Genomic DNA, 25,756 nt, shown 5'->3' with positions numbered 1-25,756 from the left:
CTCATCATGCAAGCGCTGTCTCTCGCTCGCTCTCTCTCTCTCTCTGGAGGAGGCTGTTCCTTCACGGGCGGAGCCACGAGAAGATGGAGAGACAGAGGGAAAGAGGGAGGGCGGGGAGGGCGGTGTTCTCTCCCTGGGCTGAGCTCGTGGGCGCTGCCTATCTTCTTACCTGACAAATCAGGCGGAGAGAAGAGGCAGCGAAAAGGAGCGAGAGAGTGAAGCTTTGCTCCCCCACCCAACACACACACACACACACACACACACACACACACACACACACACACACACACACCAGGCGGCTTGGAACTGGAGGACAGGATATCTCGCCCCCCCGGTCCTTTCCCTCCAACTCCTTCCAGCTTTGCGGAACTGGAACCACCTGGGTACCACTAGACGCGGCTGCACTCTTCTCTCCCTGTATCCTTCAGCAGCCATGTACTGAACAGAGCATCCTTCGGAACTCTCCCTTTTTTTGGTCGCTCTCGCTCTTTCTTGTCGTCCCTTTACGCTTTAAACTCAACAGTTCTAGAGAAGTACCGAGGCAAGGAGCAAGAGGGTAAGTAACCTGGATGAAATTTCTCTATCTTGGCTTTCCTATGGTGGTGAGGCGGTGGAGGGAGGTGGTGCGTGATGGAGGAGGTGGTCCTGTTGCACGCTTAGTAAATCACACTGGACCCGACGAGGTTTACTTCTGCAAAGGCATGGGCAGAATGATAAGAACTGATGTCACATGTAGGTTTTCAACTCGGAAGTAAGTTCCCTTGTGTGCTCAATGGGGGCTTACTTCTCTGCAAATGTTCAGAAGCTTGTAGCCTCAGACTCCTATGCCTAAGCTTGCAGCCTGTGCTTGCTTACTTTGGAGTAAGCCCGGTGGAAATGAACAGGACTCACTTCTGAGTAAACATACATTACACCATGCTACAAAATATATCATGTCTATGCACATACACAGATATACACACACACTCCCCAAACCCAGAAGCTTGGCTTTGGGGGAAAGGGAAAATTATAATTTCAATAATGAATATATTTAGGTGTCTATCATTAGCTAAGCAAGAAAAAACTCCTGTATTAGAAAAGGTGGGACAGGAAGGCAGCAATGGGAGCTGTCTTGTTGTGTTTCTTATGGACAAAAGAGAGCAGGTGTCTAGCACAGAAGCCTTCCTCTCTAAGCAATGACTGCTGAATTGTGTGGCTCTTTAGATGTTGTTGGACTCTATTTCCTGTCAGCACAAGTCAGCATTGTCCAAAGGACAGGGATGATAGGATATAGTTTAGCTACCCCAATTTAAAGAGATATGCACTTATAGGCATGGTGCTGGACTACAAATTCCCTTGTCCCTGACCATTGGCCATGTTGACTTGGGCTGATGGATGTTGGAGAACTACAGGTTGTCCACCACCACCCTTGATTTAACTCAAGGACCCTGCCCTGTTCCACCATGAGATCAGAGCTATATAGGCATCCAGTTTAATTTGCCAGCTTTCTCGGGAATCCTAAGACAGCCTGGCCATGTTTCTTGTGACATTCAGTCTTCATATATATACAAGTACTATCACTTCAGAAAACGGTGAAGTGTGTGACTGTCCCCAGTTGTTGTTTTTTTTTTGGGGGGGTAGACACAAAAAAGTGGAAAGTGCTCAGTTGAGAAGGGGACTGACCCTAAAAGGAGAAACCATATCCAGAGCCTGCCTCTGATAGAACAGAAATGGAACAACATCCATTCTAGAAGAATTTGATGCCTTCTAAATCTCCCATACGCAGACCATCTCCTTTCTGTTTCCAAACCATTAAACATGGTGTCTACTGTCTTAGTACTCCTCCTCCCACAGAATAATGGTTTATCTTCCCTTGTATAAGAGACTGTGTGTGTGTGTGTGCGCGTGAGAGAGAGAGAACGAGCAAGAACACACACCATGTGCCATTGTTTCCAGGGATCTGCCTTCCTTTCATTACCGGGGAATTGGATGCCTTTCTTGACAAGTCCGATGAAGTTTTGGCTCTTGTCCAGGGATTAGCTAAGATCGCAATGGTTCTCAAGATTTGTTTACTACATCATCTAGACTATAAATATATAGATAGACCAGACTAACAGCACTGAGATTGTGGTTTACCCAATGATTAAAGGGGAAAGTCAAGCCTCTCTCTGTGTGTGTAAGAGAGGGAGAAATTGAAATCAAATTAAAGTGAAGAACTTGGCAGTGGTGTTTTATAAACCACACAGCTGTGAACAAAAGTGAATCAAGGTCAGCCAACATGTCACAGAGATGAACACACCACTTCTCTGCAAACCTATCCTGGTGCAATTCCATGATTGATTGGCAATTTCCTGAACGCTTGCAATATGTGGGTGTTTTTAAAGAAAATCCTTTGCAGGGCTGGTATGTAAATGAACATGATCTCAGGGGCTAATGTTAGCATCTTCAGATAAAGACAGCTTAATGCTCCCCCCCCCCGTCACCTCCCTCTCCTAGGTTTGCTGGATATAGTATATTTCCCAGGACTTGGTAATGAAGATTCACACTCCTATTTTTAAATAATTACTCATTTGTTCACAGTTTGGAAGGACTTGTTGCAGTGCTCAGCTGTGGCTATGGGGTTCCATTCTCTCTGATGTTTGAGTGTGGCAGCAATAAGGTTGAAATTGGTTTAAAATCTGGTTTAAAAAGGCAAGTTGGCTACAAGGTACTAACAGCTTTAAAAAGACAATTGGGTATTTTGTGTTCACTGATAGACCTTGTTCTCCCCCAGCAAGGTAACTCACTTATTTTTATACTAGCTTCCTGGGCAAATAGACCTTTCAAGGCAACAGAGACTGATCTGTTAGGGCAAATGGCACATTGCCTACCCAAACTCAGTCGTGCCCTGAGTCAGCTTTTGCCTGCCAGACTTCTTTCTTAACCCAGTCCAGTGGGTGGTCCTGACTGTCAGCTTCCTCCTCCTTAGTCTCATGTGATTGGTCTATTTATTATATTTATACACTGCTTTCCATTCACATGTATCGCAAAGCGGCTTACAAACAGACAATAACATAATAGAACATCACAAGTACAATATAGATCATATAGAACAATTAACCAATCATCAGTAAAACAATTACAAACCATAAAAAACAACTAAAATCTATAAAACACTATTAACAAAACTGCTAAAAGAAAAGCTAAATAGCACAATAACAACAAAAATTGTTTTATTCTTATATGTTCTTATTTTTATATCATGTATTTTGCGTCTTTTATCTTGTATTTGTATGTTGTGAACTGCCCAGGGATCTACAGATGGGCTGGTAGTGGTGTATAAATTTAATAAATAAATAAATAATATAGGATTTACAGAGTACAGGTACTACAGCATTCATAATCGATAAAACCATTTTAACAACATTAACAAGATAGCAATTAAATAATAAACTAAGTACTGTTGAATTCATACACAGATTCTCTCCACCTCCTTGACTCATAATCTTTCACTCTATTCAGTTCATTAAAAGACACATCCACACGATGCTCTGCTCGTGTCAGCATCTTCTTTCTGAAGGCTCCTAGGACTGGAGGGTAGGGCAAGGCAGGTGGAAAAAGCTATCCCCTGGTGGCCAGCACAAAGTCAGAACCAGAATCAGTTGATTCCGCCTGAGATTGTTTTTGGCTCCATTTACTGTCAGCCTGTCTGCCTCTCACCCAGCCACCACCACCTGAAGGTGATTCTCAAAGCAGATCATTGCACAGTTTTAAAGATAAAGCATGACTCATTGTGACAAAAACACACAACTATACATTTCACTCCAAACCGGCAATATTTAGCAGCAACATTAAAATGACAGTTTAAAGAACGAAGACCAGCAACATCATTCGACTAAAAGTGGATGTATTCAGACAGGTCTTTTTTAAAAACAGCATTAAAATCAGTTAACAGATAAGCCAAACATACTTTTCATGGGAGGGCGTTCCATGGGGATAGGCCCATTATTGATCAGGCAAATTTACCACTGAGCTTCAACCCTTCCTGTATTGGTTTCAATGGCCATGATCCTGTTTCCCTTATTGTGCCTTGATTAGCTCCATATCTTTTTGTCTCCATGGATTCATATTGCACTGTATGAACAGGTAGGCATTCTCTCTCTCTCTCTCTCTCTCTCTCTCTCTCTGCATTCATTTCTTTGTCATTCTTTCCAGGGCTGGATATTGACAGTCTTTAGCCATGGATGTATTCATGAAAGGATTTAACAGAGCCAAGGAAGGAGTTGTGGCGGCAGCAGAGAAGACCAAGCAGGGCATGGCAGAAGCAGCAGGGAAAACGAAAGAAGGAGTTCTCTATGTAGGTAGGTGGGCAACAAGATCTAAACGGAGCCAGTCATTGTTTTCTTCTTTCACTGCTTTACATTGTGATGGTTATAAATTGGGTGCCCACAACCATTTTGTTATACATATTGCCCTACATTATTATTACCACCATTAGTAGTAGTATTATTAATAGTAGCAGTAGTATTATATCCCTCCCACCTGGCCAGGTTGCCCCAGCAACTCTGGGTGGCTTCCAACACATATAGAAACATAATAAAACGTCTTCTAAAAGTTGTATCTTTATCTTTATCTCCTTGACATCTGAACAAGAATACAAGCTAAAAAGTGGGGTTGTATGTTTTCGCACGTGTGGGTGTACCTGCTTAGAGCAGGGGTGGGGGAAATCTGGCCCTCCAGATGTTGCTGAACTGCAGCTCCCATAATCTCTGCCCATTGACCATGCTTGCAGGGGTTGATGGGAGTTGTAGTTCCGCAATATCTGGAGGACCCATTGCTCCCACCCCTGGTTTAGATATTCCTGTTGAAATATAAAGCTGTATGCAAGTTTTGAGGACAGGTGGATGCCAACAACAATGGATGGATGTCCTCTCCCCCATGCTTTTTAACATCTATATGCAGCCGCTGGGAGAGTTCATCAGGGGGTTTGGGCTGGGTGTTCATCAGTATGTGGATGATACCCAGCTCTGCCTCTCTTTCAAATCAGAACCAGTGAACGCGGTGAAGGTCCTGTGTGAGTGCCTGGAGGCGGTTGGAGGATGGATGGCAGTTAACTGATTGAGGTTGAATCCTGACAAGACAGAAGTACTGTTTGTGCGGGACAGGAGGCGGGCAGGTGTGGAGGACTCCCTGGTCCTGAATGGGGTAACTGTGCTATAGTTATCTCTCGCTTGGACTACTGCAATGCGCTCTACGTGGGGCTACCTTTGAAGGTGACCCGGAAACTACAACTAATCCAGAATGCGGCAGCTAGACTGGTGACTGGAAGCGGCCACCGAGACCACATAACACCGGTCTTGAAATAATAATAATAATAATAATAATTTATTATTTATACCCCGCCCATCTGGCCGGGTTCCCCCAGCCACTCTGGGCGGCTTCCAAAAAAACAGAAATTCTAAAATACAAAAATCCATCAGACATTAAAAGCTTCCCTAAACAGGGCTGCCTTGAGATGCCTTCTAAAGGTCTGGTAATTGTTCTCTTTGACCTCTAGTGGGAGGGCATTCCACAGGGTGTGTGCCACTACCGAGAAGGCCCTCTGCCTGGTTCCCTGTAACTTGGCTTCTCGTAATGAGGGAACCGCCAGAAGGCCCTCGGAGCTGGACCTCAGTGAAAGACCTACATTGGCTCCCAGTACGTTTCCGAGCACAATTCAAAGTGTTGGTGCTGACCTTTAAAGCCCTAAATGGCCTCGGTCCAGTATACCTGAAGGAGCATCTCCACCCCCATCGTTCTGCCCGGACACTGAGGTCCAGTGCTGAGGGTCTTCTGGCGGTTCCCTCACTACGAGAAGCCAAGTTACAGGGAACCAGGCAGAGGGCCTTCTCAATAGTGGCACCCGCCCTGTGGAACGCCCTCCCACCAGATGTCAAAGAGAAAAACAACTACCAGACTTTTAGAAGACATCTGTTTAGACATTCCGTGTCTAGGGCTTTTAATGTTTAAAAGATTGTTGCATTTTAATGTTCTGTTCTGTTGGAAGCCGCCCAGAGTGGCTGGGGAAACTCAGCCAGATGGGCGGGGTATAAATAATAAATTGTTGTTGTTGTTGTTAGTTTACATTGCTGCTGCTGCTGCTGTTGTTCATTAATAGATAACATTATTATTGTTCTTTTATTTTATTTATGTACTGCTTAATGCCAAAGTAAGCTTCTGTACTTGATGTGTGAGGTAAGATTCACATTGCCACTTGGCAAGTCGTCTAACAAGATGACCAAAGTTCTCCAGAAAGGAGAACTCATGGACGTTGCGATTGTCTGCACTGTCTCAAAGGCTGATGGGAATGGAGGGAGGGAGGAGGGGAAGAGCTATCCAGGCATAAGCTGTGAACAATTGTGTAAAACAGGGATGGGAGTCGGAGTGCAAACAACATCTGGAGGGTACAGGTCCCTATCCCTGAAAGAAAGTTGAGAGTTGGGCACTGAAGATATAAGTATATTCAGCAAGAATGAGAATTGTTGTGTTCATCTGCAGATGTAAACAACCAAGGGCATGTTTACACTACACAGTTATTGGATTCACACCATCTCAACCATCATAGCCTCTCCCAAAGAATCCTGGGAATTTAGCTTGGCTGAGGTGATTTTTTGCCTGATAGAGACGCCCAGCTTGCTTAAAATAGCAGCCATTCCTAGGGTTCCTTTGGAGGACAGAATTAACGTTAAACTAAATGTAGAGGCGCTTCTGGGTGATCTGTTCAATGAGCATACATCCTCATTTGTTTGTGAAAAGGTTGGGTGACATTGCATAATACCGAGTGTTATTGCACACTGTCCAGTGTATTTCACCATCACTTTCCATGCTGCAAAAAGCCTAATCTTTTGGAGAATTAGAGGGTCCAACCTCCTGCAATGCAGGAATATGCAGCTGTCCCTTACAGGGATTGAACCTGCAACCTTGGCATTATCAGCACTATTGGGCAACTTGAATTTGCTGGTATGTGATTGAATCCCACCTAAGAACAGTGAGAAGTCTGGAAGTGCCCTCAAGTATATGCCCAAACATTATTATTAGTTGCTTCATACAACCTTTTCAGAATTGGTGCCTTTCGTGGAGCCACTGCAGGTTACTAAAGCAGCAAAGCAGCAGCAGGAAACGGTTCCTTTTTCTGTGAAATGGCTGTGTTTCGCAGCAATGAAACTGGCAGCTGTTGCTACTGAGCACCAGCCATTTTTCACTCCTGCAGGCATGACTATTACACACATGCTCCTCTGGAGAAGGTGTCTGCATTCATTGTCATGGACACTTAGCAGATAATGACTCATGAACTCACTACTATATGCTTATCCAAATCCCTTCCATCGTTTTTTCGAGACCATTGTATAGTATTTCATGTGAATTTGGCTTCACTAGTGCTAGATAAAGTGCTTCCTACTTTTTTTAAAAAAAATGTTTAGGAAAAATTGTTTGTTTGTTTGCTAATACTAAAATACAGAACAGCAAACATTCTACACTGCTTGGCCTCCCTGAGCATCCCATATCTTAAAAGTGAGGAACTTCCCATATCTTAAAAGTGAGGAACTTGCAGGGAGAAATTGAGAAGGACTAAGAAGGGGGAAAGGTGACAATTTAGGAACAGGCTCCCCAATTTCTGCCTCTCCTGCACCTGAGCGACTTGGTGTTTTTACTCATTGATAGTGGCAGCACCACACTTGTTTCGATGTCCTAGTTTGAACATGTGGGTGATTCGTAAAGGTGAAAGAGACAGACCTAGGCCTTGCCTTCTAAGCATTAAATTCTGAGTACTGTGAAAAGTAAGAGTAGGTAAAATCCTGCAAGTAAAATATTGCAGTTTTATTAAAGAGGGACCATCATTCAGTGGCATGCAGAAGACAACAGAGGATTCTGTTCATCACTACTGGGGTAGTCATACTGCTGAAAATGCAAGAGCAGGGATCATTCAGTTTGCAGTGGGTTAATTCTTTAATCAGGAAGTCAACTAACCATGCTGGGGAGGGAAAAGATGTTGCTTAGCAACCTGTCAGAGTCTCATGATGTTTGATGAAGTAGCACATGCCCTGATTGGCTGTGTAGTTCTGAGGAAGTTTTTCTTCTGTATGTTTGGTCAAATGTCTCCTTGCTATGTATAAGGTCTGAAGGAAGAAAGACAAAACCTCTGCTTACTTCTCCATCTGCATTATTGAGCTGACTTTGCTAACAGATTCAACTACCAGTCCAGTTCGCTTCTGAATCCTCACAAATAGTGTTGGCCTCCAAAAACAACTCAGTAGCTGGATTTTGTTCCTGTTCTTCATTCGCCGCCCCCTCCCCCAGGAGTACTCATTTTAAACTGTGTATCTTGCCTTTCCTAAAATTTCTTCCATCATGAAGAAAGTACATATGGTGGTGTACATATGCTTCTGCCAGGCAGTCACACATCCAGGCCCTGGCCAGACCCAGACTTGCTTAGTATTCATAAGGTGATGGTCTCATGTCTTCAGACCATAACAAATATATAAAAAGTAAAGGTGGAGAGTTGGTGGCTTCTTGTTCCTGCCTCTATTGATAGGGAAGCTTTGTCCCATGCAACCATCTCTCCTCCTAGACCACATCTCTTGCTTAGAGCTCATTGAACTCAGCAGGAGGCGCCCAGAAGCAACCCAGCCACTCTCTGCATTGCTGCACCCTGGGTTCCTTCATTTTCTGCATCATGCTCACTTGGGATGCAAGAGCACGGCAGAACTGGATGCATGTCAGATTCCTCCTTGGCAATACAGTTTAGAAACGACCTAGATTGGTTTGTGATCAGTGCAGGGCCAGTTGATTCCCCCCTCCCCCCAAAAAAACAAAACCCGTGTGCAATTGCATGATTCATAGCTAGTGTGAAACAGCTTTTCCACAGAAGATTTGGTTTAGAACATGCATTTTCTCTGAGTTTTATTATGCCATCTCCCCCAACCTCCCCTCGCCATCTGGTGTGCAAGCAGCTGAAAAGAACTGGAGAGCTTCATAATTGATTTGCCTTGAGGGGAAGTGCTTGGTCCTCCCTACTACAAAGTAGGAGTTCGTAGTTGAGGGCCGTCATAGAGCGTCCCTCCAGTTGCCAGTTAAAGAGCAATGCATGCTTTCACTGTTAAAAAAAAAAAAAGCGACATGGGTGTTTCTCCCACAGATTATTACAATAGTATATTGTCTTTTTTGTCTTGGTATAATCTGTTTTCTTTCTTTGAATAAGCAGCATTCCAGCTTTTTACTCAAGAGATTATTGATTTAGACAGATGATAGCAAATCAAAGCTAGTTTCTGGACACACTCTCACACCTCTCTACCCTCCATCCAGACAAGGAAGAAACATGATCAGAATTCAAGGACATGTTCCAGCCAAAAAACGCTCAAGGTGTGGAGGGGGCGGCCTGGGAATAGCTGCAAGGGTCAAGCTACATTTCACCCCCCCCTGGGCCTGGGATTCCCCACCCCTGATTTACATGGATATATGTGCAAAAGATCAAGGGTGCACCCATTCCTCCTTTAGAGATGTAACTTTACTTAAGAGTCTCTGAGAGGGCAGTTGAATCCTGGAGAATGACAATGCTAGCCATTTGTACAAATACAAGAATGGTTTAACAAATGGCATTCCCTTTTTACAAGAAACTCTAGGAATTGTAGCTCTGTGAGAGGAATAGGGTGCCTTGCCTCCTAGCAACCCTCAACACCTTTAACAAACTACAGCTCCCAGAATTATTTGGCGGAAGCCATGACAGTTTGAAGTGGTATTATAGTGATTTAAATGTATGGTGTGAATGTGGCCAGAGACTCAGTAACTATGGTGGTACTGCTACTCAGTCTAGATGTTTTGAAATTAATGGACCTTAGTCATGTTCATTAATTTCAATTGATCTACTCTTTATTGCATACAATGTTTTTAGAAAAGCGAAGGGAGCTTTCTGTGTTTTTTCCCTTCCTGGGTTCCATTTCTATAGAACTTATCATTTTGTTGGCTCTTTCATATAGATAAGCTTGGAGGTTTTGTTGGAATCAGTGAAGCAGAGTGTAGAGCAGATCATTTAACCACATGGCGTAATTTTTAAACACATTAATCATCCAACTGACTTCAAAGTACCCAGCAGGGTCTTGTTTTTATTTATTTGATTAATTTTCTTAACATTCATTAATAATCACTTTTCGGTAATTGGTGTTTTCCCATTAATTTTAATTATTATTCCAATTCATTGCAAGCCATTTAATAGAAAGGTGGGAGGGATTAGTAGTGACAAAGGTTGCAATTCTATATTTGCGCTTACCAGGATTAAGTCCTATCAACTACAGTGGGGCTTACATATGAATGGACAGGTATATGATTGCAGAAGTAGAGCATGATGATGTACACATGTACATGTCATTATACAAAAAGTTTCAGAATCAAATCAGGAATGATTCACACAGGGGGTTCTTGGGTCTGAGGGAGGAATGTGTTGATGTTGATCTGAGTAGACTTTGTAGTCCCACTTTTTCAGGTGCCCATCTTAAGGGTCTTGTTTTTAACCCCTGATATGTATATTGGGTTTTAGCACCTATTTTTGAAGGTGATTTTATTTTATTTGTGCTGATCTTCTTTTGTATTGGGTGTTCCAGACTGGCGCTTTCTTCATATGCATGTGTTTTGAAACCTCACAACAGTTGTGGGTCCTGCATTGCGGGGGAAGAGGGGTATCGAACGAGATGACCCTTTGGGTCCTTTCCAACTCTACAACCTATGTTTCTCTAGGAGCAGCACAACTGTGAGGAGTCACACTCCAAGCTGACTATTTGAAACCGCACGAAGGAAAATAACAGCATCTCCAACTAGGGTATCCAATGTGGTACCCTCCTGATGTTTTTGTACTCTGCCTACTCTATCGTCCCGCACTAGCATAGTCAATGGTCAGGGATGATGGGATCTGTAGTCCAGCAACATCAGGGATTCATGACCTGTGCATAGCTGCCAAGTATCCCGTTTCCGCCGGGAAAACCCCTTTTTTCCTACCGTTTCCCGGCGGTCTCCCGTTTAGTTGTTAATCCCGATATTCTCCCTTAAATCGGCTTCTGCTGCGGCCATTTTTCTGGTGCCGCTTTGCCCTTCTATGGGCACCAGAAAATGGTGGCGCCGGAAGTCACTTTTACGTGTTTCCGGTCATGCGCGGAAGCGACTTCCGGTGCTGGCGCCACCATTTTCTGGTGCCCATAGCAGGGCAAAGCGCCACCGGAAGTTGCGTTCACGCAACTTCCGGTGTCGCGCGCTGCCGATCCCGGATCTTTCCGTCCAGGACTTGGCAGGTATGGACCTATGTCCCACACAGGCTTGCCAGCGGTTCCTGCTGGTCTCTCAGCCTGAAACCACGAGACCTTCTATATTGTATTGTTCCAGAAGTTGGGTGCCACCCCCCACTCTCTGCCAAGCGCTGGCAAGATGCCAGGAGTTCTGGGCTCTCACCTAGGGTTTGGAGAATTGAAGACACAGCAAATATTGTCGTAGCTTTAGGAACTAGGTTTTATTCACCTATTTACCCCTTCAAGAGAGGTTTGTTCCCCACAGCAGTGCAGCACTGGGGTGCAAGGCATCTCTCCCAGCCTTCAGCCAGCCTGCCAAGATCTATCTCCCCCTTTTTTCTCCCCCTTCTTCTCCTTCCCAGTACACCTTGCTCTAAAGACTCTCCTATAGATCCCAAGTTTCCTCCTATATGGGCCATCCACACCTTTTGCCATATTAATGCCTTCATCCCAGGTGAGGCCCTGGCTTAGTTTATACTTTTCCACTGGCCTCCAATCTTCCTCTCAATGCCCCCAAATAATCAAAATCCTACCATTTATCAATTTCTAAGGCTTAAGGCAGTCCCCCCTCCTCAATCTGTAACAGTATACCTAGGATCAGCTTACAGTTCTAGGATCATCTCTGAACAAATATCCCTTGGTAACCAGGAGGGAAATATGGAAATAAAAAACTGGATTATTCAATAAAGGCACGGCTGCTCTGCCTTTGTCATGTGAGATGACTTCATGCCTGCTACGGAACCGTAAGGAAGCCGGCTTAGTGAAGATGCCAGACTCTGTAGGAGATCGACCCCCTGCTTGCAAATCAGGGAAATGGCCAACCATCAGAGCAAAGGATGAAGAAATCCCTTTATTTCTTCTTTGACTGATTTGTAAGAGAGAGGAAAATATGTCAAGCAAATCAATGGGAGTGTGCGGGAAAGAAAGAATGAGTACTCCTATTCTTTGGATGGGACTGGTATCATCACCCTGGGGCAGATGTTGGCGTCCCAGTGTCTTGCCAGGGCCCAGTGCTGTTACCCACCTGCTGCCCTCCCCTTCTTTTATGTTTCCAGGCCCAGAACTTGGACTAGCACCAGATGGATGGGTCTAGGCAATCATTCAATTCCCTGCAAAGCTCCTTATCTAGATTTTCTCTGGCAAATGTGGGAAATTGAAAGACAGACTAGACCTGGCTGCAGGCTGCTGTCTAGAGAGCAGAGCCACCACTAGGATAGCCGTGTACCCCAAACAACCCCCTGTTTGGAAGTGTTCTCAGAAAGCAGCCCTCCATTTGAAGGAGACCTCTGTTTGAAAGGCTGTCTGGTCCAAATCTGGGTTAAAGACTTAGAACCTTGAGAAGGAAGAGCAGGACCCTGGAAGCTGCCCATCAACAGCTAGCACCTGAATAGCAGGTGGTGACAATGTGAGAGGTGCTGAGATCCAGTTTAAATAACAGCAATCGCTGCTAAATTTGCATCTATATAAATTTAGCATGTGCACATGGTGTTCTGGCCTGTGTCCTCTTTCTTTTCTTCTTCGTGATGCAGAACTGGCCACTCTAGCCCACTTCACCCAGGTAAGCCCACCTTGGCCCACTGACTCAAGAAGTTCCCCATCACTTTGCCTCAGGATGCCTTGACTTTGTAGGTAGCAAACCAACTGAACTATCCAGGCTAGCAGGTGACATATGTGTTTCACATAAACGAAATCCCAGTTTCAATCCCTGGCATCTCTGGTTGAAACAGACAGGTGATAAGAAATATATCAGTTTGAGACTTGGAGAGCTGCTGCCAGTCAGAGTAGACTAGACTGGGCTGAATGGGCTCAATGGTCAGATCTGGTATGAGGCAGCTTTGTATGTTAATGGTGTTGTATAGTCCTTCCCCTCCCACCTGCCAAGGTAGAGTAAGTCTTGAATATGCAAAACAGAAGTTATCCTCTTTGTGGAAAATGATAGCTCAGGGCATGAAACACCACGTTCCCTTCTTTCTTGTTAGCCCACACTCTCCCAGTCTTTTCCAGATCACAGAACAGCCCTCCTTTGTAGCACTATAAGCTGTCTTCAGGTATTGATAGCATCCTGAGTATGAAACTAAGTTCTAAGGATGCTTCCAGACAGGTGTTGTGGGGGCAGTGGAGCTCATGCATACAGCTTTTTCACAGCATGCACATGATGCTGTTGGCATCAAAATGCCAGCTTCCATTCCCTCCTCCCCCATTTTAACCCAATTACTCTTTCTGTTGCAAATCAAGTCAGTTAAAAACAACCACCACCATCCTGTTGCCAACCTCTTTCTGATATCTGAAAGACCTATTTGCAATACTGTATTAAGCCCCCCCTAACTTTATCTTATCATTACACTTTCATGAAACTGTTATATCTGGCCATCCTTTTCTAGGAAGATTGCTTGTTTAATGGCTCAGTTGTGAGTGGTTGGTGTTTTCTCAATGAGAGCTGAATGCTTCATACATATATAGAGATTTATCTTGAGTGTTGGCCATCAGAGTTTTGAGAGGGTGATCTCCAAAGCAAACAGTAAGGGGAGAAGCTGATGTGTGTGAAGTACTCTCTTTCCTTCAAAGGATGGCATGAGCTGGAACTTCTCACCACTTGGGGCAGGACAGAGCACATATGTCTTCCTGTTTAGTGATTGGCCACCAGTTACTATGGTTGTTGTTCATTGGTCCGTTAATGTCAGCATGGAGTGCAGGCCACACCCTTCTTGTCTGAGTGAGAACCAAAGAAAACACTTTCCCAGTTTTGTTGAAATTGGTTTTGAGGGACTTGCTTTGTTTACATGCAAACAGAAGAAGCAGTCTCTGTGGGTGGATTGTGGGGGGTTGCTGTTGGGCTTTGGGGGAGCGACAATGCAGTCCAATACATTTCAACTTAGAAGTCAGTCTCATTGAGTCAAATAGGACTTGCTCCCAAGTAAATTTGGATACAAACCACCACGCATCCACCTAGCTCAGTCAGTAGAGCATGAGACTCTTTTTAAAAAAATAATAATCTTTATTAGTTTTCGCATACCACATATTCCATTATCAAACATTTGGGCTCATTACATTCATTATCTTTACAAATTCTCTATAATTCTCAAATAAAAATTCAACTTAGTATAGTAATAATAACAACAACTCTTAAAGTTCAAACCTAAAGTTACCAAAATTTCTGATGATTGACTTCCACACTACTTTCTTCTGCTATTTTTATATTCATGTGTTCGGTTGCGCGGTATAACATTCCTTATCATTTCAGTCTATTTTCAACATTCTTCATATCGTTTTTAAACCTTCATCCTCTTTCTTTTTGTACTTATATTTTCTTGTTTAATCCTCTTTTTGTGTGTGTATATATAAATATGTGTGCGTATTTATTTATTTATACTATACATTGTACTTGTATTTTCTATCTGTATGACCAATAAAGATTTCTAATTTGTTGTTGTGGGTTTGTTTCCTTCTGTGAGTAATTTCTTATTCAATGTGTTATTTTGTTTCAACTATCTTATCTATATATGCTATAAATTTTCCCCATTCTTTCATGTACACCCCGCTGCCTTGCTGTCTTATTCTTGATGTTAGTTTTGCAGTTTCCATATATTCCACCATTTTCCTTCTCCAGTCTTCTACTGATGGAATTAACTCTTGTTTCCAGACAAGAGTCTCATGCTCTTGCACTCACAACAAGAAACAAGAGCATGAGACTCTTAAATCTCAGGGTCGGGGGTCCGAGCCCCCCATTAGGCAAAAAGATCCCTGCTTTGCAGGGGGTTGGACTAAATGACCCTCACAGTCCCTTCCAACTCTATGATTCTATTATCTTTGGCTCAACAAATACAGAAAACTATTACAAGTTTTCATAAGAAAACTGGCTCTGTAAAAAAGTTGCCCTCCGAGCTTGCTATTCCTTGGGGAAGTGGGGTGCATATGAAATAGTGTGACTCTCTGCCTGCATGTTTACTAAAAACTGTTTTACTGAGCCCCGCTGCTTATTAATTCTCCTTTTTAATATTTATTTTTAAAAACAGGTTCGAAGACCAGGGACGGAGTTGTTCATGGGGTGACAACAGGTAAGCCCATCACTGCATCTCTGTTTCTAAATCCATGCTAAACCTCCCACCTATCCCTTCAAGAACCCTTTGTTTCTGAGTAGGCTCTGATTCATGGAGGCAAGTAGGTGTGGGAGAAAATCAAGCATGCTGGAAAGCACACAACTCAGTCTTGCTGGGGAACGAATGTGCCTGCAGCTATAACTTTAGCACAGGCAGGGAACCTTTTCTCTGTCAATGGCTGCATTTCCCCTGGAACAATCTTCCTGGCCTATCGGGATGAGGAAGGAATTCAATTCAGTTCATATTTAAAGGCGAGCCTACCTAATGGGCACTTCCCAAAACAATACATGAACTGAAACACAACAATTCAAACTTCTCTGCATTTTGCAGTGCTCAGTAATGTATATTAAAAATGCACATGCTAGGATAAAGCGTATCTGAGAGCTGGACCATAAAGAAGGCTGATCGCCGAAGAATTGATGCTTTTGAATTATGGTGCTGGAGGAGACTCTTGAGAGTCCCATGGACTGCAAGAAGATCAAACCTATCCATTCTTAAGGAAATCAGCCCTGAGTGCTCCCTGGAAGGACAGATCGTGAAGCTGAGGCTCCAATACTTTGGCCACCTCATGATAAGAGAAGAATTCTTGGAAAAGACCCTGATGTTGGGAAAGATTGAGGGCACTAGGAGAAGGGGACGTCAGAGGACAAGATGGTTGGACAGTGTTCTCGAAGCTACGAACATGAGTTTGACCAAACTGCGGGAGGCAGTGCAAGACAGGAGTGCCTGGCGTGCTATGGTCCATGGGGTCACGAAGAGTCGGACACGACTAAACGACTAAACAACAAAAGAATGCACATTTTAGAGAAAATAAGATGCAAAGCACTTAGAGGAAAATTGCTTTGCAAAATTGTGTATATTAGGCAAAGTTGCATATGCGTTTCTTAGGAGAAATTTGCACTAAAATGCTGATGAATTTTCAGGTGGACTTAAAAAATAATAATCCTGCATTCTTCCCTGTCCCCCCCCCCTTTTTTTTTTTAGTTCCCAGCTCCATGCATGGGGAAATGTTAAGCAGGCTGGTAGCTGATCTTGTATACTCTCACTTCTCCTGCCCCACAAAGCACAAAGTCCTGGGACAATAATAGGAGGATTGCAAATCTTTTCCATCTAGAGAAGGCTAAAATATAACATGCATAACATATTTGCTCATGTATTTCCCCACTCCCAAAAGCAGTTGTTTAAAAGAAATACGGTTGTATTCAATGGAGCACTAAGCGAAATGCTCCTTCACTGCAAGGATTTCTCCCTCTGCAAAGGAACGTTTTCCTCCTTTCTCCACCCCACCCCACCCCCACATCAGCTAAGTCTAACATAAATCCCAAACCTGTTTGGAAATGCGATGAAGCGCAAACCTGGAAAAAATGAGAAACCAAGAGAAACCAAAATTGATGGGCTATCCTATCCCTAGAGGTTCCACATGCAAAATTAAGAGCTCTGTCACTGATTCTGCAACCCAAGGAAAGGTGGGGTTGTGTTCAGGCTAGCAGGTCTGGACTAGCATCTGCCACAGCGTGTGATGCTGGGGGAGAATACCACATGCCATGAAGTCTTGTGGAGAAACCTTCCTGAAGGGAGACTCATGCAGAGCCAACTTGCTTTCATATGATGTCGAGAGCTGCGAGCAGGCCAAGTTTAACCTCAAAACCAAAACCTGAGGGGATTTGCCTTTTGCCTTTTCCACAGTGGCAGAGAAAACTAAAGAGGGAGTGTCAAACGTGGGAGGAGCTGTAGTGACTGGCGTCACAGCCGTGGCACAAAAGACGGTGGAAGGTGCCGGAAATATTGCTGCTGCCACTGGCTTTGGCAAGAAGGACCAGTTGGCCAAACAGGTTAGTTTACCTACTATAAATTTGAGGATGGATTTAATGCTGATATTTTTCTGTGGTATTTTTATGCCTTTTAAATGCAGAGGCGAGGGAATCTGTGGCATTGGGCTACCAATCCCATAATACTTGACCACTGGCAAATGGATGCCATTCTATTATGTGTTGCCCTGCCCCTCACTTCAAAGAACTGTGTTAAGCATTACCTCACCCCACAATATGCTCTGTCTGAGGCAACACAATGCACAGCGCTATGATAGCCGACCATGTGTTTGTTTAATATATCACACTTTTATATCTCACCCTTAAAGCATATCAGGGCAACACACGTGATTCTTCTCTGCCCCTCTGCCCTAGTTTTATGTTCACATTGATCTCTGTGAGACCAATATAGCGATTGGCTCACCCACACTCAGAGGTGAGTGTCGTTTCTGAGTGTGGATTTAAAACAAAGTGTCCCCAGTCTTAGGCCCCATAAGCACTATACATTTGTTGTTGTTGTTGGCATCTGTCTGTTTCGAGAGGCAATGGAGTGGGCCTCTGGGGTCGAAGTCAAACTGCTGGGGATTTGCAGTGCCTGCTGTGGCTGCAGAGACCGGTGACTTGTGACAGCTGCCTCTTGCATTGTTTTTGCTGAGTTAACAGCACCAAAGTGGCCACCCCAGGGGTGCAAGCCGTGGCAGTGTGTATGGAGGTCCTGGACTGCCCAGACCACAAGACCCTTTCCTCAGCCTTGCTGATGTGGTTCAAAGGAAAGCAGAGCAATACTTTTGACAGCAGCTTGGCTGCAGGAGTTGCCAGAGTGAGGTGTACAAGGCGCTTTCCAACGGTCTTAGCGACATCGCTCTGGATTTGTGTAGGGTTTACTCCAGGGGTTCCCAAACTAAGGCCCGGGGGCCGGATGCGGCCCTCGCGAGCCAATTGTGTGGCCCCGGCCGACCCCCGCTGCCTGCTCTTACCGGCACACCGCGGTGCAGTTGTCCATCTCCAGGTCGGTGCAGCACCAGAAATGATGCCTGCGCATGCGCAGAAGCCATTTTCGGTGGCACCCTGCACCAGAAAAAGTGAGTGCGCACGCATATGGGAGCATGTTCCCCTGCCCTCTGGCCCGCTGCATGATTGGCACCGGAGGAACCGGCCCGAAGCCGGGTAAGTTTGGGGACCCCTGGTTTACTCCTTAGCTTTTTCTTCTCCTGAAGATGTCCCACGGGGCATTTAAAGCAGGATTGTACCACTGTAAACAACCTTGCCTTTTTGCCAAAGAATCCTAGTTGTTAAGGGTGCTGAAAGTATTTAGGAGACTCCCTGTTCCTTTCACAGAGCCATCAGGGCGCAGAGTTCACTGAGAAGAGAGATGGATTGTTAAGCTGCTCTGAGAATTGCAGCTTTGTGAGGGGAAAGGAGTCTCCCAAGACCTCTCAGCTCTAACCTTTGCAGGGCTCTTTGGGGGAAGCCATGACTATTTAAAGTGGCTTGGTTATTCTTTCAATGTACAGTGCAGTTGGAAACTCTGGTGTGTGTGGAGCTTTTTTGCAATTCTTCTCCACTTTATTATTATTATTATTGATAAAGGAAACTGTGTTTTACTGTGCATTTGGTTTAAGCTCTTTTCTAATGCCATTTTCCAACATTTACAATGAACGAGCTACAAACCACTAGGGAATCTGGTGGATCGCGGTTAAGAAGAAAGCCTCTCTCTGTATTTTTTTTATTACAGTGTTACCTCGGGTTAAGAACTTAATTTGTTCTGGAGGTCCGTTCTTAACCTGAAACTGTTCTTAACCTGAGGTACCACTTTAGCTAATGGGGCCTCCTGCCGCTGCCGTGTCACCGCTGCACGATTTCTGTTCTCATCCTGAAGCAAAGTTCTTAACCCGAGGTACTATTTCTAGGTTAGCGGAGTCTGTAACCTGAAGCGTCTGTAACCCAAGGCACTACTGTACTTGCGCATCTTTCACACAAGTAATACTTTAAATTATGTTGGAATCAGGAAGGCTGTTTTTATTCATTCTATCTGCATGGCTCTCAGAAAACATACTCATGTTGGTATAGCAAAGAAATAGGAAGACAACAGTGTGTGTTTGTGAATTGCTCCCTCATTTTGGCCTCACTCTCGTGGTCAACCTTCACTGGGGCTCTCCCCTGTAGGGTGGGCTCCCCCAATTAAAAGGGAACATTTTTAAAAAAATTCCCTCTACATAGAAAACGTGGGTTTCTCCCCAACTTTCCAGTATGTCTTCAGTAAAGAAGTTTGCATGACTATTGATCAAAATTAGTCCTTTTAAGTCAGATTTTGGGACAGCTAAATTAATTGTGCTACTATATCAGTTTTGATCTTCTCCTGGCTATTTTATTGTTGTTGTTTTTGGCAGTGATTTATTGTGTTTAGATTCTGCTATTGTGACCATTTCAAGGTTGTTGGGCTTAAGCCAAATCCTTAAACAAGCTGACATGATAATAAAGAAAACTGGGTTGAAAATTGTGTTTACCTTACAATATGAAGACATTGAACAGCAACATTCCAAACTATTGGCAACTTGGAAATCAGAGTTCTTTTCAACATCTAACAGCTGCATCCCACAGCTGGAAAGGGTGCAGAACTTTTGGAAAGTTTGTGTTGCCAATGCCCATGTGGCAGGACCAATTACCTGTAGCCTATACTGTTTGGTTAAGCCATGGATGGGGAAGCTGTGGACAAACTACAGCTCTCACCCCAACCCCCCCAGCCATTGGTCATGTTGGTGAGAGTTGAAATCCCCCAACAGATGTGGGGTGATGAGTTCGTCATCACTGGGTTAAGCCAAGCGCAGCAGCTTGTGGCACCATTCCATTTCAGACTGCAAGGGGTGACATCAGCATGTCTGGTTTCCCAAATTTATTTAATTTCTACATTTATATCCTGCCTTTCCTCCAAGGAGCTCAAGGTGGCATACATGGTTCACCCCTTCCCCCTTTCATCCCCCCACAAAACCCTGCGAAGTACATTACGCTGAGAGACCATGACTGGGCCCAGGGTCTCTTACTGAGCTTCAGAGCTGTATAGTGACCTGAACCCTGGTCTCCAAGGTCCTCGTCCAACCCTCTAACCCATAGGTTGGCAAACTAAGGCCCGGGGGCCGGATCTGGCCCAATTGCCTTCTGGATCCGGCTCGTGGACAGTCCGGGAATCACCGCATGGATTGGTGTGGGGATTCTGATCATTTGGGCTGCACCATTTCCCCCCCCTCCCTCACACACACTGTGGCGGTGCCTCCTCCCTCCCTCCTCCTGGCTTCTCCCTGCCCTGCCTAGAGGAGGAAGGGGGCTGGGCTTTGTTGAGCTGTGGTTGGCTGAGCACCATTTTAAGCAGCCCCTCTCCGCAGCCAGCCCTTTTGCGCCACTCTTTGTCCCTCTGCTGCCACAGCCACCAGCCCCTGCCACTCACAAGGCACAGGTAAGCAGCCACCGGGGCTCGTCTGGTGCTGTGGAGAAGGCAGGGGAAAGTCAGTGGGGGGGATTTCTCCCCCCAAAAATATAGTCCGGTGCCCCACAAGGTCTGAGGAACAGTGGACCAGCCCCCTGAGGAAAAAGTTTGCTCACCCCCTTGCTCTAACCACTATACCAGTGGAAATTGGAGTTCTTGGGAAAGTCCAGAAATAAACGATAAATTGCAAGAACTCAGGCCAAAAGAAGATGATTTCAAAAAAATCTTCACAAGGTTTTATTGATTTGATGCGGAGTTTAAACGGGAATCAATCCCAATGTTTCGACTATTCTTCATCAGCAAAGATTCACAGGTCAAAGTGTACCAAGTATGTTTGCCTGGTGTTTACTGGAATTTATCCTTATTTGCCTTCAACATTGGGATTGATTCCCATTTAAACTCTAACCACTATACCAGGCTAACTCTCATTTTAGCATGTTAGTTGTCTTTTGCAGGGATGTTTCCAACATTGCTCATTGTGTGAATCCAGGGCCAAAGTGTGTCCTAGGCATAAGCATAAACATTACCGCCTCACTCATATCTGTCCACTGGCTCAAATTGTTTCTGCTGACCATGATCCTTGGGGGGCGGGAAATTTACAACAGGATCTTAAGAGTCGTAATTCTAAAGCTGCATTTAGCTTAAGATTCTCAATGTTTTGTCAGATTGGTTGTGAACTGAAGAAGATTGGTAACATTTTCAATTCCTACACACACACACACACACACCAACAACAACCCACAAGCCATAGTCAGGCAATACTTTTACTGCTACCAACCAAAATGTCATAAAAGTACAGTATGGCAAACTATTGAGTTCTCCAGAGATCTTCATTGAGCAAGATATTAACATAAAGTGGGGAATGTGCAAGTGGAAGAAAAAATAAAAATGCAAAAAATTAGGTTAATACAGTAGCCGTGAGGGCACTTTGTAGAAACACACAATGTTTGAGAGACAGAGCTGTAGTCTGGGAAGTTCCCACTCAGGGCTTGCTCCTGTTCTGAAATTGCAAGATGGCTTCAAATCATTATTGTCTCTTATTCCTCCCACCCCCTCGTCAGCAATATGAGAATTGTAATACTGCTCAGCAGAGGTGTAATACTGCTTGCAGAGGTGTTTGAATAATTATGTGCATAGATACAATGTACAGTATCCATATATTACCTCCAACATCTATATGTGGACAAAAAAAGTACAAACTGGGGAGTCAGGAAAGGTAGAGAAGGTATATTGCTTTAGTCCCATCACTGATAAAATCAATCTGAAATGCAACTGATTCCCCCCTTAAACATTGATTCGTTATCATTTAAAGCACTTATTTAAGGATTATACCAATCTTCCTTTAAATACTTGTTCAACCCACGTCAGGATGAATTCATGAGGTGAGTCAATGATGCAAGATAAATGCATCCGTTTCTAACAGCTTTTGCACTCATATGTCACAATAGCTTAATTCTTTGGTCATCTGCTAGATCCCAGTGGACAGTATTTTCATTGTCCAGAGAGCTCTCAAGGCATAATTTTAAAAGAGATCAGATCAGCTTCTAATATATATACTGGAACATCTGCCTTAGGGGGAAGAGGTGAAGGGAGTTGAAAAAGCACCAGAAGGATTTATTACAGAGTTAGAGGAGGATTATTTTCAGACTTTGAGAATATTTTGTTCGTCTCCCACACCCCACTCCAAACAGCTTTAAAAGGGCAGTCCCTGAAAAGGTGATTCAGCCATGAGACACTTGTCCTGATGTTCAATAGATGGAAGTAGGATTATCATCATCATCATCATCATTGCCACATCCAGTAACACTTCAAAGTGCTAGGTTTACAGTTGTGGAGACTCAAGTGTGTTCTTCAGCTTGATTCAGTCTCTCTTAGAGTCTATTTAGTCCTTAGGCAAAGCTGCTGGCACGTTAGACTGCAAGAGGATCCTGGGTCCTTTCATGCATTATTCCTGTTTCCATAGAAGGCTGGCAAAGAAAAATAAGCCCCACGCAGGAACAGCCTTTCAGTGTTGTATTATCCACAGGTCGGGAAGTAGATCTGACCGACAGGCCAGATTCCACCCTTGTCAGGCCTGACAGGTAGGCATGGTCACTCACCTGGCAGACGCTTGGCATCATTCTGTCTTGTGTCCTGTCTTCCTTTGCCCATTGCAATTCAGCATTTCTCAACCACCAACACTTGCAAACTTGGCTCCTTTGCAAGTGTCTCTGGGGAAATAGCTGGGGAATACCAATTAATCCTGAAGTCCCATGTGTTGGGGGGAAACCACAAAAGAAAAAAGAAGAAAAGCTGACTGCCTGAATTCAAAAAGCGCAGGGCTTGACTCACTCTCTAGAGACTCCCACCAAAGGATTGCGACCCTGCTTCTAGCTAATCTGCTCATGCACCCTTTCACACTGCATGCTTTGATGGAGGTTGGGCTCTGATGGAGAAAGGAAGAACCTGGTTCCTGATTCAGAACCACAGTGGGCTCAGCCCTCAAGCTATTAGCATTTTTCAAAATGGTAACCCACAAGTGACAGAGCAGTCAAGCTGAAGCATGGAGAAGTAAAGAGGTCATACAGTGGTACCTCGACTTACGAACAACTCGACAACCGAATTTTTCGACTTACGAGTGGGGCAAATGGCCACACGCTTATGAATTTCTCGACATCCGAACAGAAACCGTGGGGGGTTTAGATAGGGTTTTTTTGACTTACAAATTTTTAGATGGGGTTGCTTCGACTTACAAATTTTTCCGTTTCCAATGCATTCCTATGGGAAATCATGTTTCCAATGGCGCTTTTCGACTTACGAATTTTTCGACCTACGAAAGTGCCTTCAGAACGGATTAAATTCGTAAGTCGAGGTACCACTTATGTACATTAAAGTGGATGGCTCCCCCCCCCACCAAAGAATCCTGGGAACTGTAGTTTAGCCCTTAAAGGTAAAGGTAAAGCCAGCGTACACCTTCCGGGTCATGTGTCCAGCATGACTAAGCCGCTTCTGGCAAACCAGAGCAGCGCATGGAAACGCCGTTTACCTTCCCGCCGGAGCAGTACCTATTTATCTACTTGCACTTTGACGTACTTTCGAACTGCTAGGTAGGCAGGAGCTGGGACCGAGCAACGGGAGCCCACCCCGTCGCAGGGATTCGTCGACCTTCTAATCGGCAAGCCCTAGGCTAGGCTCTGTGGTTTAGACTACAGTGCCACCCGCGTCCCTCAGTTTAGCCCTTACTGGGGTACAACTCCCAACACGTTTAACAAACTACAGCTCCCAGGATACTTTGGGGGGAACTATGTGTTTTGTATGTATAGTGAGGATGTGACCAGAGTACAGTAACCCTAAAGAGCTGGGCTGCACATAAACCAAGGCCTGGATAGACACCCTTTCTTTAAGCTGCGTACAGCATGTTATTCAGTAAATTAGCATATATTTTTAGGGCATGTTGTGTGAAGAGCATTCACAGGATTGAATGCATATTTAGCACTTTTTCTTTCCACCTCCTACACAAGCTATGAGACGAGCTTTCTGAGTTGCTGGAGTTCTCTGCGAAGATGGGGGGTGCTTAATTTTTCAGGCACGTGACTTGCTCTCTGAGATTGAGTGATAACTGATGGTGAACTGCAGAGATAATTCTAAACGAGGGGAGGATGACCTTTACACTGAAGTAAAGACCACGAAAGTTGGATCACGGGAGAGGGCAGCAGGGGAGTCAAAAGAATAGCACCCTCTCGTTTTCAGATCACACATTATTACTTGGGGAAACTATTATGTGTTTATTTATTTATTTATTTTAAAACCATATGCAGCACATGCTCCTTAAAACAATTGTCATTTTTTTGCAATTTGATATCTAGTATATTAAGACTGAGAAGTTTTCCACAGCTATGTTCTGTAGGTTCCCGTTTTGTCATTTCCCCGTCTGCTTCCATGGGGAATTGTGTGCCTTGTGTTACAAGAGGACCTGTAAACACACACCTTGCAGGGCCCATGTGTTTTTAGCTTGTATTTTCATTTCAGTGGGGCTCTTTGAGGCTTAAAGTCATTGGGAGATGGCAAAAGCAGCCTGGCAACGATATTCTGGAGTCTCTTCGGAGAGTGTTTTATTTCCTGCACAGAAGAATAGTTGACGTAACTGTGTTGTCCATGGCTGACTTCCAATTTTCCATGTTCAGACCATTAGCAGTTGCTGCCTTGCAATATCTTGTTTGCTATCAACTATCCCTCCTCCTTCAGACTCCAAACATAATTCAAACAAGGACAGGCAAATTGTATTAAGCTGTGTCGGGTCGCCTTAGGCTTTCCAGTTTCTTAAACACTGTGCCAGACATGTCTTTAGGTGTAGGTCTTGGAAATTTTGAAAAGATGTCTCTCATCTCTGGGTTGTCTCTTTTCTTCCTTCCTCTTTTCTTTGATCTTGGCTACTGTTTTGTTAAATGGTTGAGCTGGATCCATCATAGAAATGCCATTCGCCACGAAACAGAGCCCATGAGGTAGACTCAGGAGGATGGGATTACCAAACAAGGCAAAGTCAGGAAGTCAATTTTCATAATGTGAGGATTTGTAGTGTCATTTTGGAAGTATTTTTATCTTGGCGTCAAATGCCATTAAAATGTGCATCTTATTGTACGATTAGCTAGGTTGCTCAGGAACCGGTATGTGTGTGTTTAAAATTCACGTAAAAAGCCTTATTCACGTCCGATTATAAGCTACCTACTATTAGTAATGTTAAATATGTATGGCTAGAGCAGTGACAAGGAACTTGTCCCCCACTTATATATTGTTGGACTACACCTCCCATCATTCCTGGCCATGCTGTGGCTGATGGGAGCAGAAAATCTGGAGGACCATAGTTAAGTGGCCAAGTGTGTCTTTCTAATAGTCACTCCTGAGGGTCAAGTTACGGGGCATTTTTCAAATTGCATGTTGCATGTTGGAATCAAAGCTCCCCCCTCCCTATATGCTTCGATCCTGATGTGGTCCTGCACACTATGCATTTAATGTAATGTGTAGTTTGACCCTGAGTCAGAGCTGATTCAATGCTGTTACAAAGAAAAGGGAAAAGGAGAATCAAGAATCACCGAATCTTCCTCTTTTTTTAGTTTCCACAGAGAA

The 25,756-nt window shown here is 44.2% G+C and overlaps 1 protein-coding gene across 1 annotated transcript in view; it reads left to right on the top strand.

Annotated features, from left to right (window-relative positions):
• The first annotated feature begins 301 nt into the window (after positions 1-301).
• SNCA (synuclein alpha) overlaps positions 302-25,756 on the top strand; it is a 48,432-nt gene continuing 22,977 nt past the window's right edge. Inside the window, exons 1-4 of the mRNA XM_035112606.2 lie at positions 302-556; positions 4,174-4,319; positions 15,281-15,322; positions 17,051-17,196. Coding sequence (XP_034968497.1) covers positions 4,199-4,319; positions 15,281-15,322; positions 17,051-17,196 — 309 coding nt within the window. The 5' untranslated portion in view covers positions 302-556; positions 4,174-4,198. The remainder of the gene's footprint in view (positions 557-4,173; positions 4,320-15,280; positions 15,323-17,050; positions 17,197-25,756) is intronic.

This window comes from Zootoca vivipara, chromosome 9, assembly GCF_963506605.1.
Source record: "Zootoca vivipara chromosome 9, rZooViv1.1, whole genome shotgun sequence".
NCBI lineage: Eukaryota > Metazoa > Chordata > Lepidosauria > Squamata > Lacertidae > Zootoca > Zootoca vivipara.
The sequence above is the reverse complement of the archived record's forward strand: the minus strand, read 5'-3'. Positions and strand labels throughout refer to the sequence as shown.